Genomic DNA, 14482 nt, shown 5'->3' with positions numbered 1-14482 from the left:
AATTTGGGTAAAACCTGTTTTTTCTTAAAGTCACTCAAGAATAAGCCTGATATATGAAAGCCTAGTTTTATGAAACTGTAGATGTTTATTTGAATGAGAATTTAATAATTAGTGGACTATGCTTACACACTCAGAACAAAGTGAAACTTTAGCCACATAATAGTTATTTCTGTCACTATAAGAACATCTGAGAAGTTCTGAAACCCATTACCTGAATTATTCATTTTGGTTTTCTGAGATTACGGAATAGTTTTGGAACTACCTAATCTCCATTTCAGGCTGACTGTGTAGCTGCAGCCTTGGTAACCCGCAGCATTAGTCAGCATTGCCCTTCATTTCTAACTGATGGGGTGGGTGAAGGTACAGTGCTCCAGAGGTGTTGCAACTGGTACTGAAAGAAGAAAGAAGGAGAATCAATGTATTCTGTGAACATTTATTAAGTATCTTTTGGTTTTTAGTTTATATTGAAGTCACTGATACAAAAAAGAAATTACAATAAAGTAAATATCAGATACACATAAGTTATTTCTCTTCTGTGGACTTATAAGACCTTATTAAATAGTTTCTTCTCAACCTCATTATACCTGTGTGATTGAATTATGAGTAACAAATCAGTGTTACAGACTCATTGTTTGGGGGGGACCTGTCAAAACAATCTCAACATATTTAAGCTAAATTATTTTTAACATAAGATTGAAATGATTATGCATTCAAAGAAAATTAATTATGGAGAAAATAAATTTCCTCTGTTATTTTCAAATTGGATTATTATAAACATGTCTAACTCCCCCCCTTATATTGTCTAATGAAATGCCTAATTTTTACTGAAATTCTGTGTCCTTGTTTAGGGTCCTCCGGGAGGTGGGGGGCCACCAGGAACACCCATCATGCCCAGCCCAGCAGGTATTGTAAACTAACCGGCCACACTGGCACTTCATTATTAAAATAAAATCACAAAATGGAGAAAATGTTCTGAAAGTTCATTGTATTCATGGTGCCATTGATGGATGCAGCCGAGTAGAGGCAGCAAGTAGGAAGAAATGGTGTTCTTAAGTAACTACTGTCCAGTTACATTAAGCATTTAGAAAATTTCTGCTAAAATTTCTATGTGGGTAACAGATAGTCAGGATGCAAATTCTGTTGATCTGTATGAATTTCCCAGTAACTGATTTGGCTAAAAGATTTCCTGAGACTGCAGAAAAGATCCAAATCTCACAATTTAGAAAAATTGTGCGTAAGTAACACATAAAATACATGGATTCATTAGGTTTAATGTAACAAATCAAACCCAGCAATCTATTGTCTTAATAAGATTGGTAAGATTGATGTAGCTGTACCTACAATATTATTTACCCTACACATCTATAGGAACTTATTAGTTAGCTAATAGATCCACTATGGAGTATGAAAAAAATTTTAATCTTCTGAACTAAAATACTCCAGTATTCCTATAATCATGTAATCAACTATTTCAAAGAGCTCTATCCTTTCTTGTTGAGACTGCAGTGCAGACCATTTAAGCATGCGGTGTCTTGAGGACCCCAGTGGTGGTGGCGGTGGCGGTTTGCATTGGCAGAGCTCTCCTGCGGTGTGCTCTGCAACACGTGTCAGGAGCCATGAAAAGTTTCTACCGCTTGACTGTAATCCTGCTACTAGAAATGAATAGGGTATAGTCTAAGATTTATATAGAGAAATGCTCATTTGTTACAGTCTATAGCGAGACAATGGATACAACCTTCATACCAAATCTAATTTTAGTGAAATATTAATATTTATACAATATAATGTAAACATTTAAGTTATTATCAAAGAATGATTAATTGCATGGAAAATAAATATTCATAATTCAATACAACATGATCATAATTTTATTCAATATTTTAAATATTGAATAAAACAATAAAATAGGTTAAAACTTTATCAGTGATGACTTCTAGGTAATGAAATAGATGGGAAATCTTTATATTTAGAAAAATGTAATAATGTTACACTGTTAAATGCATGTTTTTAACTGGTTTATTTAAGTCTAAGATGTGTGGAAACTTGAAATTAAATATCATTAATTATACCAATAAATCATGATGTTTAATTTTTGAATCTTTCTAATTTAGAAAAGGCATAAATTTAAGAATTAATGCAAATTTTACTTTGCTTCCCTAACTCTTTGAAATATATCATAAATATTTCATAGGTCTCTGTCCTCAGAGCATCTTCACTGAAGCAAAACAAAATTCATTGAAGATATAATTACGTGAATTGAACATCTTGCCCACATTTGCATTTCTATTTGCCGAAGGTGTTTATGAAGGTGGCTTGTGATTAATAAACACTTCACTACAATACTAAAAGAAATTTCTTTTGAGAAACACAACTTTGCAGGCGATATGTAATTCAGTCACTTCCTTTCAAGCCAGAAATTGCCACCAGTATATCTTGCTGTCTTTTTTGCATATTCTTTATGTATTAGTCCTTTGTCAGTCATTCTTCTAATATGAAGCCAATCCCCCACCAAAAAAGATAGATGCCAGGAGATCTACTTTATTTATAAAGTTTTTCCATCCACAAATAGGAATCAGATATTTTCTAGATAATACCAACATTATTCTCCTCAATACTTTTTAGATGAAATTACATTATTGATTGTTCTTAAAAACAAGAAAGTTCCTTTTCTTTGTGCATATTTAAAATATACAGCCCATTTTCCTTTCAAATTAATTACTAGAAGTAGTAAATAAAATTACTAAAGTTAATGAAAGTGAAAAATCATTTGAAGTTTTCCTGTGTTTAAAAAATCCACCCAAGATTTTCTGAAAGATAAGTTTTTATGGTATAGAATTTATTCCATTAAATTAACAGATATTTATTGTCTGGTGGTACACAATGTGAGTTAGATATGTTCCCTTTCCTTCCCCCAAATTTACTATAATCTAGTTGGAAGCAAGAGAAGAATAAAACAAAATATTAACTATAATGCAAAGCAGAATTCATACACTTGGAAGTATGAGAAAAAAAAGCTGATAGCATTTCCAATGTGCCTTGAATAATAAGTAGAATCTGGGAGGTGGAGCGTGAGTAGTAGACACTTGGAGGAAGGAAGAGCAAACACATGGAAAGATTGATCCTGTGCAGGCGAGAACAAGTACCCAGGTTGGCAGGAGCGTGGCCACCTCAGGATGTAAAATTGTTAAGGCCACAAAAATAGGTGGGCGTTGCAGCTGTTCAACAGTGTGAGGCAGCGCTTTGCAACCAGTGTGCCGCAGGAACTTTTAAAACATGCAGCACCTGACTGTTCGGTTAGGGGCACTGACCTCTTTCCCTTTAAATTGTCAAATAAAAAAGTGACAACAGCCAGTGAATCAATGTGAATGAATCAAAATTATACCTATTTTTTTCAGGTCAGCAAAAATATAACATTTTTTGCTGTGCTGCAGAATTTTAGTAATTAGTTTATGTCTGCCATGAAATGAAAAAAGTTGAAAAAATGAAGAAAGTTGCTGGTGTGATACATTAATCTAGAAGTGAAAAATAATATTTAGATTTATGGACTACTGTCTACAGACAACTGATGCATTACATCTAACCTAGAGTCTAAGTGGTATATCCTAAAATAATAAACTTATTAATGTCTGATAAGTAATCACAAAATAAGAGGAAAAATCATTGCTCATTTCCAACTAACTCTGTGATTATTGCCATGAGGAAGCAATTGATTTTTTATGTTCTGCCTGAATCCATATAAAAGTTTGAAACACATCTTTTTCAAAATAGAAAAACCTACTATATTGTATTTAAGAAAACTGTGTAATTATAGAAAAATAGAAAAACATATTTCATAATTAACATATCCCAAATGTAAAATATTTATCTTTTTACTCTAAGTTATACATGATAAAAAACATATTTATAAACTTAGAGTTAACTAATAGACATAAAATATAAATTTTTTAAAATACTATAAAATGTTATATATATCAAGATATGCTACAGTTATTTTTATTATAATGAACCAAGAATAAAATGAGAAAAAAGTTTTATCAAAAATTATACTGCAAGAAGCTAGCTTTTACTTCAATGAAGAGAATTGTCACCCTGTCTGATGTGGCTCAGTGGATTAAGTGCAAGCTACAAACCAAAGGGTTGCCAATTCGATTCCCAGTCAGGGCACATGCCTGGGTTGCAGGCCTGGTCCCCGGTAGGGGTCAGGCAAGAGGCAACTATACATTGATGTTTCTCTCCCTCTTTTTCTCTCTCCCTTCCCCTCTCTCTAAAAATAAATAAATAAAATCTTTTTTAAAAGGGGATTGTCAGTCCAATTTTAGAGTTTTTATCTATTCTCTGTTGGAATTAAGCCAGGGTATTTCACCATCTTTTACTAATTATTAGCTAAATAATCAATATTTTAAATTTGTGTAAAGAAGCCTAAGGAAACAATGAAAACTGAAAAGCTATTGAATCTGACTTTAAAAGATATTTGTCATACATATAAATTGCTTAGAGAAGTCAAAAATGTCTATGACTTAAACAAAAAACTTTATCTTTTTTAGATTTTTTAAGGTAATTTCTTTTTACCTGAATTATTCAAATGATTACTCCTAACATATTAGATAAATAGTCCTAATTTACAACCTCTGGATAATGCTCCTGAGTCAGAAAATGACTTCGAGCTATGCATTTATTTCTGAGTGTTAGCACTGGTTAGTGCCAGTGCGGTGGCTGTTAGTACGTGTCGGTATCCAGATCATCTCCAGTGTCTGCTCTGTGATGACTTGGGTATGGATTAGAAAGAACAATAGTAATGAAGTGATATTTTGTTTCAGATTCAACCAACTCGGGAGACAACATGTACACTTTAATGAATGCAGTACCTCCTGGACCTAACAGGCCTAATGTAAATATGAATTTTTTTAATATTTTACAAAGTATTTGAAGACAAGCTCTTAGTGCATTCCATTTCTTGGATCCTCTTTAAGCTTTATATTTCACATCCAGGTGCTTATTGGATATCACAAAAATCTAATTCTTTCTATGTTCTGGGTTGAAAAAACATATATATAACAAAAGATTCACATCGATATAATTTAAATGTGAAAGTAAATCTAATTAATTATAAAATGTTGGTGTGTAGTCTTATTTTATCTCAAATACTTAATGATACTATTTAAAAATGACAGGTAACGTATAATTGTTTGTTACCTCATTTTACTGTCAGTAATGCCTTCTTTGTGAGCCTGTTTTTTTATCCTGACAATAAGTGAGGAAGTTGGAGATGCCTGTTTTTCTTTAGATTTTGGAATCTGGAGCTTAAGTGTGGAATAAAGGCAGTCCTACTTAAATAAAGAATTTGGGAGTTTTAATAAGGCATTTGGTTGTGATTTTTTTCCACTAAAGCTTATAGCTTTCAGGAAAATGATATTTTATTTATCCATTATACAAGACCTGTATATTAACAAAAAATATAGCAGAATGTGGTTACTACACAGCTATATATACATATATATGTTCAAATTAAAGAAAACTCAGAAGACATAAAAGAATTTTTATAAATATACTAAAGACTGAGCATGAAATAATTATAACTGAGCTCGCTAGCAGTAAAGACAACAAAGGGAACTTTAAATCTGATACGGTATGGTACTTGAAACACAGCTAGTTCAAATTGCGATGTGCTGTAGGTATAAAATACACACTAGATTGTGAGGAATTAGTATTAATAAATAATATAAAATATCTCATGAAAATGTTTATATTGACTATATGTAGAATTGATACTTTCAATATAGAGGGTAAATAAAATGCATTATTAAAATTAACTTTACCTGTTACTTTTTACTTTTTAAACATGGCTGCTAGTAAATCTAAATGTACTGATTTAAGTTCACATCTGTGACTTGTATATTATGGTGGAACCTCAGTTCTCAAACTAAATTTGTTCCAGAAAATTGTTTGAGAAATAGTTTGTTCAAAAACTGAGCCTTCTTTGTCTGTCACCTGAAGACACCTGACCGATCCTGCAGGGATCAGCATGAAGGGGGCGTTGGGTAGAGGATGGAGACCCGAAGTTGTGTTACACAACCGAGACTTTTTTCCCAATAAACAGCTTGGTGGAGACCTGAAATGTCCGAGAACCGAGGTTTAACTGTGTTCCGTGAAGCACTACTTCAGCGGCCAATATTCTCTTTATATAATCAAATAAATTGTTTTTCAGGAAGTTAAATGATTTCCTATCAATTATGTCTAAAAGGTATTTTCACAGAGATCTTAAAGAACATATGATAAAGAACAACATTTATTTTAGAAATTCAGCAAAAAAATAGGAAAGATCTTTATACTGCAATTTTGTATCTGAAAACTTGGTATTTAAAAGGGAGGGAAGGAAGGAAGAAGCCCACAGCCTGTGATACTGAAGACATTTCTGGGGGCAGCTAAGCTGACATCATCCAAGAGTGTTCCACTCTGGTTCTCTAACTCCCTACAAACGTAAGAGATCCAAGAAAAGTAGGTGAACATATCACTTTTTCAAATGTTATTCATCTCAGCCAGACCTAGTAAAAGCAAGTACCTGCTGAGGGCTAGGTCAAGCATATATATCCATCATCTTTGTGTCTTTTAAAACACCGTGGGGGCCAGATAAAAAGACCAGACTAAGTTCACAGACTGTTGGCCTCACCAGCACCAGTTTCTTCGCTCAGATCTGTGCTTTTGACAAAAACTGAATAACAGCAATAAATTCAAAGTTAACTTGTTCAACCTATCATTTAAGACATACATATTCCAAATTGTTTACTGAAAAATCAGTCCATGTGCTTTTAGGCAACAAAATTTTAGGAAACAGAATTGACATTTCTCGGGAAAATATATACGTGTGTGATTTGTATGATCGTAGATGACAAATAGCCATCTTATTTCCACCCAGAGTTGACGGTAGACAGGTTGTTTGCATTGTTTGTCCCCCAAAAGCCTGTATGACGGGGATCTGTGCACACAAATACAGGTACACTGCACACACCACATGCAGTATTCTGTGTCACACAACATGGAAGAAATGCTTTTGAAGGGGAAATTTTAAACACAAGCATTTTCAGCAGGTTTCCTTAACTGCAAACATAAGATAATTTTAAGAAACACCTTCAAACTCATATCTGGGTTTCCTCAAAAGTAATTCAGGGAGTTGAGGCAAAGACAGAGTGGGCAGGGGCCACCAGGTCCGCCACACCACTGTGTCCACAGGTGTGGCCCCAGGCTTCTAAAGTAAGGTTTCTCTCAAAGTAAAATAAAATAATACCGCAGCTTTTTAAAATCTTAATTATAACTGCTGTAGAATGATTGATTGTCACTGAACGGAGATAGTGAGACTGCGGAGAAGAGTTAGCTGTACTCAGCTGTCCCCAAGGGGCCGAACGTACAGGGTGGGGCAAAAGTAGGTCTATAGTTGTTCACATGGAAAGCGCTACAATAACTAATAAATAATACAAGAATAAATTCTGCAGTTTACATGCTCACAACTGTAAACCTACTTTTGCCCCATCCTGTATTTAATCTATGAGATTAAATTACTTATGTCCATGTGAACAAAAAATAGGTTGTCTGCTAAAAAAGTTAATGTTGGATCATTCTTACTAATAAGATGTTAACCATCTTTACCAGCTTTGTAAAAATTACCTCTTGTTTATAATAGCACAGTAGCACAGAAGAGAGTGATTATCATTTGCACTGGAATGTATTTGCTTTCTAGTTGGAGGTGTCTGGGGAAGAACAATGGGGTTGTGAGTGAGACTTCATCTGAATATCCAGAGAGGGGGTGTGAGGAGAGAGGCAGGGCGGTCCAGTGGGAGAATCTACAAGGCCAAAAACATCTAGGAAAATAACCTCAATAACTTAAAATGAAAATAAGTTGTGCGATTGCTCTAAAATGTTTAAAACAAGTATTGCAACATTGATATAAACAGTCGTTTTTTAATAGTGTTTTTTTTTTTCATTTTTTTAAAATAGTTTCCAATGGGCCCTGGTTCAGATGGACCCATGGGTGGATTAGGAGGAATGGAGTCACATCACATGAATGGCTCTTTAGGTAAGGATATTAAATTTGATGTTTAGAAATAAATTAAAAACAAAACCTTAATTCTACATAGTGGATAATATGATTTGCAAAGTTCTTTTGTATACAGTGACTCGTTTTGAAATGCTTCACCTTCTATTTCACCCTGTTTAATCTATAGTATATTATTTATGATGACTGTAGATCATCTGAAAATCAGACACGCGAACTTGGTTCTAACCTAGCTCATATCCACAGGCATTTACTTTAACCTACCAAAGTCTGGGTGTTTTATGATAAAAGGAGGCATTGCTGTTTTGGACAAGCACAGCTTCTCTGCAGGACTACGTATCCTCCCAACTGGTTTCTTTGTTTTTAAGGGTCTGGAGAGCATTATGCTAAGTGAAATAAGCCAGAGTGTGAAAGACAAACACCATATGATCTCATCTATAAGTGTAACCTAACCAACAAAACAAACAAGCAAGCAAAATAGAACCAGAGTCATGGAAATAAAAAACAAACTGACAGTGACCAGAAAGGAGGGGGGAGGTGGGCAAAGGGAGATGGAGAAGGGGAAGGGTCAAGTTAAGGAGCATGTGTAAAGGACCCTTGGACAAAGACAACGGTGGGGGGGTTGAATGTGGGAGGTGGGGTGGGTAGGGCAGGGGAGAGCACTGGGGGAAAATGGGGGCAACTGTAATTGAACAACAGTCAATAAATAAATACATAAAGGTCTGTAGATATAATCTCAGAGAACCTTTAGTTCTTCTGCAAGAATTTCTTAATGATTTTCTGTATTTTAATGTTTGCCTCTTTAAAAATAAAATTGGTATGATATTCTGGATAATCTGAATGGTTCTCTTACAAGAGAACACTGCCCACATTTTTTTGTGTTCAGTGAAAAAGCTGATTTCAAGTAGTGTGGACTAATGGTTGAAATCATACTTCATAAAGGATGCCTTCTTGCCAAGTGAAGCCAAATACTTGTGAAGTGAACACGAGGTTTCACAACAGTGAGAAACAGAGACAAATGGTACAAATCAACTCGGTCACAGAGCTCACTATATGTATCAGCAGGCCGAATGCAAAACCAAAAAAATATATTTATTATATGTTTAAATAACATTATTTTAAACTAATGTAAGAATTCATGAAGGAGGTGGAGGTTTGTGATAATTTTTCTTTTGAAAATGGACCATCTGCCCTGGCTGGTGTAGCTCAGTGAATTGAGCACAGGCCCGTGAACCAAAGGGTCAGCAGTAAAGGGTCACCAGTTCGATTCCCAGTCAGGGCACATGCCCAGGTTCCAGGACAGGTCCCCAGTAGGGGACACATGAGAAGCAACCACACATTGATATTTCTCTCACACTCTTTCTCCTTCCCTTCCCCTCTCTCTAAAAATAAATAAATAAAATCTTTTTTTAAAAAACTGCACTTAAAAAATGGACCATCTTTTACTTGGATGGAGAAACTATGCCCATAAGTAACTTAGATTATACACAGACTTTACCACCCCACCCAAGGTCAGAAAATGCTACCTTATGATACTTTGAAAAGCCACATAGCTTCAGCAATCAAGAAACCATCTGCAACACATCAGTAGATTTTTCTGCTTTTAAGGATCCATACCTATGTTGCCTATACTTCGAATTCTTATTTTGCACTTTCCAATTATGGTAACCACTAGCCATGTGTGACTACTTAATTTTAAATTAAAAATAAGTGAAAGGTAGAGTTCAGCTCCTCAGCTGCACTGCCACTTGTCAAGTGCACGGGGCCACGTCAGCTAACGGCTGCCAGAATGGAGAGCAAGCACAGGAAGACACGTCCGTCATCACACACAGTTCCAATGGGCAGCTCCACTCTAGAATTTTCCAATTTCTTGCAAAATAATCCATTTTCCAGTCTTTTCATTTATAAAATTACTCACAAAAAGATGACCTATGGTCATAGTTAGAGGATTCTCAGTTCTATTATTCACTAAAATAAAATTTGCAAAAGTTTCACATGCTTGACATGTGGCTTATTACTTTCTATAATGAACTTTATTGTACATATTTATATATTCATAACCAGACACACACCTTTGTTATTAAAAATTTTTTATGTTTGCTTTTTTACAGATTAATCATGTTAATAAGCCCTAACTTTATTTGTGACTGTTGACTGAATGTTGTACTATTAAAACATTATAATATTTCAGTGTCTGGAGATTGTTAAAATAATTTAAAACAAAGTTGATATTGGGGCAAAGATCTAATTACTGTTTCTTTATACCAGGAGGTGTAAAGTATGATTCCATTTCTTAAATGGAATTTGAGAAATTAGTACTGGTTGTTCATTTTACCCAAGCATCAAAATAAAACAGTATTGTATCTTGAAGATGTTTTTGCTTGTGATAGATTGCCATGAGTATTGATTGCTGTCAAATATGTAATATTATTAAAAATACTTTTTTTGGTTATTATACTAAAATGTGATTCAGAATGTCCAATATTGAGGTGAATGTCCATTTTATATTTTATCAGATTTAGAAGTATCATATTAAGAAATATTTTAGAGATCTCTCTCTTGCTCTCTAGTTGAACACACATACACTTATACCTACATTTTAACATTTTGAATTGTGTAGTATGTATTAATCTCTCCACTATTTTACTTCCAGAAATTTGTGATAACAATAGTTTTCTTCATTCTGCCATTAAAAAACTAAATAATTGGAAATTAGAGAGGTAAAACTCTTCCCTGCATTTACCATCAAATGGTACTTATTTGATGGCAGTGTAAAAATAAGAAGTTTTTTAAGATTGAAATTTCAGGAGGTGTACACTGGAAAATACATCAAGTATGCTGCATTTATTTATATTAAAGAAGTACTTAATTTATCAGTGAAATCAGTACCTAGTAAAGACTTTCCTTCTGTATTTTTGTTTCAGGCTCAGGAGATATGGACAGTATTTCCAAGGTGAGTAATGTGTAAACTGTTACTTTTTAAAATCTGTATTTTATTCTACATAGAATTCTCATTAAGATTATTAGAGTAACTTTATGAATTTTGTTCTTGAACAAGAGTTTCAAAGTGGAAGGCCAGATATAATTAACTACAGGTTTAAAATATGAATGTATGTAATCTGGGGGAAATGGTAAAAATGAATCTTTTACAAATGTCTCTAAACATGCTAAGGTTCACTTACAAGAAGATGTACTATACCCGATTAATGGGTAATAACCCATTAATAATAACCACTTTAATCATGTTATGATGTTACATATTTGTAAAACAAAATGACATAGTTTAGATAATCTTTCTAAAACTTAAAGAAATCTAGAGTAACATGAGGAGTAAATTTGAAAAAGTAATTATAAGGGCATTGAATTTCCACATTGCATTTGTCTTGAAAGCCTTCCTTAGGCAATGCAGATGTCCTCAATCACTATTCTAGTTCCCCCAAGTAGAGTAAGAAGATAATTAGAGGAAAAGTATATTAATTCAAGTAGGAAAGTAAGCCTTCCAATAGCATGTGTCTGCATTTTTCTTCAAGAGTTTGAGTATGTAAAATTAATCCTCTGCTGAGACGCCTTACATTTTTTGAAGAAGAGTGCCTAAATACTTTGTAGGTCATGATGAGTTTAAAATAGTTTCCTGTGGGTTAAAAATATATTTATAATGGCCGATAAGAACTAATTATTAACTACCACTAGAATAACTCTCTCAGAAGTCTACTTCATATCAATAAATAGAGAAATTCATTAGGGGATATCTTCATTTTTAATTTTTCTAATTTATGTTCATGTACAATAATGTAAAATTCCTGATGCTAAAGGAGATACAGTAAGATTAAGCTACAAAACCTTTTAAATTAAGACTTCAAGCTAAAAGAAAAAAGAGAAGAGTGAGAGAGTTTAATTGGCATTCTGACATTAAGTCTACATTGCCTGGCTTCTAGGTTCTACATACTTTGGATGTCTGTGTCTAGGAAAAATCAGAAAGGTCTTTTTCTTTTTAAAAAATAGATAAAAATTTATAATGAGCACAAGCTTACTTCTGTGAGAAGCTATTAAGTAAGCCTTCAAAAAGCCTGTTTTCAAAATCAGATTCACTGTATAATTCCATTAGAGCCTTTCTCTGGGAAGCTCCTTACAAGTCAGATGACTGTGATTCTGTCAGCTCCCTGCAGCACCTAACAGCTGGTACTGGCTGAACTGTGCTCTGTGGACACCAGTGAAATTTCTGTAACATTTGAGTAGCACGGTCTGGTATCTAAAGACGGTTCTTCATTACACGGAAGTGGCATCATCCAGATTGCTTAAGGCCGTCTTCCTAAAATTCCCAATTATGGCCCATAGCCTGTACAGTAGATGGATATAAACAGGCTTCTATGAGAGAGTGCTCGGTAATTTATAAAGTACTTTAAAATTTTTAAATAGTGCTATAAGGCCAAATTAAATACCATCTTCTAATCTTCCTTTATATCTGGTCTATTGCTCTTCCTTCTGTGCTTATTTTCCCAGTCCTATTCCCAAACAAGGTTTTCTACTACCCTGTACCTACTGCTGATAACATTCTCTTGCCTAATGAGGTATTATTGCTTATTCTTTAAGCATTAACTGGCCACCCATTGTGTACTTTTGTGTACTGGGTACTGCCTTGTGCACTGTAGAAAGATTTGAAAGACTTCGTTAAATACAAACATAATCTTTGCCCTCAAGTGATTTATACTTAGGCAGCAGTTTCTTCATTCAGTAAACTACATCACCAGGCATTATTCTGGGCTCTCAAAATCTAAAGATAAACAAGATAAGGTCTCTGCTTTTAAGAAAGTCAGTATAACTAAAAAGACCAAACAAATATGGTAAGGAAAAACTTTTTCAAAGCAGAATTCAAATACATTCCATAATAATTATCTCCAAGTAATATACATGCCACTTAGCACTGTACTAGAAATGATTAGTTGCATCCACCTTCAAAAAAGCTGCTATGCAGCTCACTTCTGCAGTGCCCCCGTTCCAGGCTGCCTGGGTGATGGTACCTTTAGTGTCTGTCACATCTCCAGTGCTCCAGTCACTTTTCCTCTAGTCAGCAGCATCATGTGTATTGTCCCCCCACAAACACCCCTACCCTGATTTGTTTCTCCATACCTCTTTCCACTCAGCCAGATAATTTGTCTTTTCCTCCAAGGTGTATGCACATTGTCACCAACTCAATTTCCCCACTTTCTTCCTTTTCACACACATGCCCAACTATCCACAGAACTCCGTCCTTCCTTCGCTCATTTCCTGAGTTTGTTCCTTTCCATCCTATTCTTTTTCTACTCAGCCTTGATTCTGAATCAAAAAATAATAAAAAAATTGACCACTCCTGCTCAGCAGTATAGTTCAAAATCCCCGTTAGGTCTCCAGCTACAACCTCCTAGTTTCCCAGTTAAACCTGTATTTTGTCAAGCACCAGTATTAACATTTTTATAAAAAATGCCTTACTCAATTTTAATGTTGTTTATTAGTACTATTTCAATTTTTCCTACATTTTTATTGTAAATATACCCTGTTTAATGCATTTTATATGTAAGGTGAAGAGTACTGAATTGAGAATCAGAAAGCCTTGTTCTACTACTTACAAGTTTTGGCAACATGTTGCTTGATTTCTCTTCATCTTTGTTTTCTTAGCTCTAGAGTAGAGCTCGTAGTTCATTCCTCGCCTAGTTCATGAAACTGTTGAAACCCAAGTGTGACTGTGTGCCAAGGGCTACGAAGTGCTGTGCGCATGTTAACTCTTCCTCCACGCATATCTCCTTTGTGGCTGGGAACTCACACCGTCAGCTGCCCGTCCATGGCACCGTTCCACTGGCGAAATGAGCTAACACTCCAAAGAGTTTTAAGTTTTAGTTATTTTGTTTGTTTGTTTTAAAATTGTACTCATTTTTTAGAGAGAGGGGAAGGGAGGGAGAAAGAGAAGGAGAGAAACACTGATGTGTGAGAGAAATATCAGTTGGTTGCCTCTCACACGCCCCCAACCAGAGACCTGGCCCACAAATCAGGCATGTGCCCTGACTGGGAATCGAACCTGAGACCTTTTGGGTACATAGGCCAGCACTCAACCCCACTGAGCCACACCAGCCAGGGCTCCAAATAAAGTTTTAAAATTACTGCCTACTCTTTTGAGGATTACCTAGTAAAACTCGTGCATCTTTCCCAAAGTGCAGAATTCACCTTTAATTTAGAAGCCTTTTTTAAAACTGAAATGTAAAATTCTTGGCATGCCTTTTGTAACTGAAAAGTCATTCATTTATTCAGTAGAACAAAAATATTATGCCTTGGAGTTGTCTTAGGGTTTGGGGCCATAGAGGAGCCTATGGTTTGCTTTCTTAGAAGGAACTCACCTAAATAAATTCTTCAGTTCAAATTAAGATATTTAACATTTATATTTTTGAGCTTGAAAAAAAGGATATA

At 34.6% G+C, this 14482-nt stretch overlaps 1 protein-coding gene across 5 annotated transcripts in view; it reads left to right on the top strand.

The window, feature by feature from the left end:
* SSBP2 (single stranded DNA binding protein 2) overlaps nt 1-14482 on the top strand; it is a 247817-nt gene that overhangs the window by 222538 nt on the left and 10797 nt on the right. For all 5 annotated transcript variants that reach the window (XM_037159305.2, XM_037159306.2, XM_037159303.2 and 2 more), the window contains 4 exons: nt 849-903; nt 4818-4888; nt 7990-8068; nt 10972-11000. In XM_037159305.2, coding sequence (XP_037015200.1) covers nt 849-903; nt 4818-4888; nt 7990-8068; nt 10972-11000 — 234 coding nt within the window. The remainder of the gene's footprint in view (nt 1-848; nt 904-4817; nt 4889-7989; nt 8069-10971; nt 11001-14482) is intronic.

Source organism: Artibeus jamaicensis, unplaced genomic scaffold, assembly GCF_021234435.1.
Source record: "Artibeus jamaicensis isolate MK-2021 breed Jamaican fruit bat unplaced genomic scaffold, CSHL_Jam_final contig_373, whole genome shotgun sequence".
NCBI classification, from domain to species: domain Eukaryota; kingdom Metazoa; phylum Chordata; class Mammalia; order Chiroptera; family Phyllostomidae; genus Artibeus; species Artibeus jamaicensis.
This window is presented reverse-complemented; position numbering and strand designations above follow the sequence as displayed.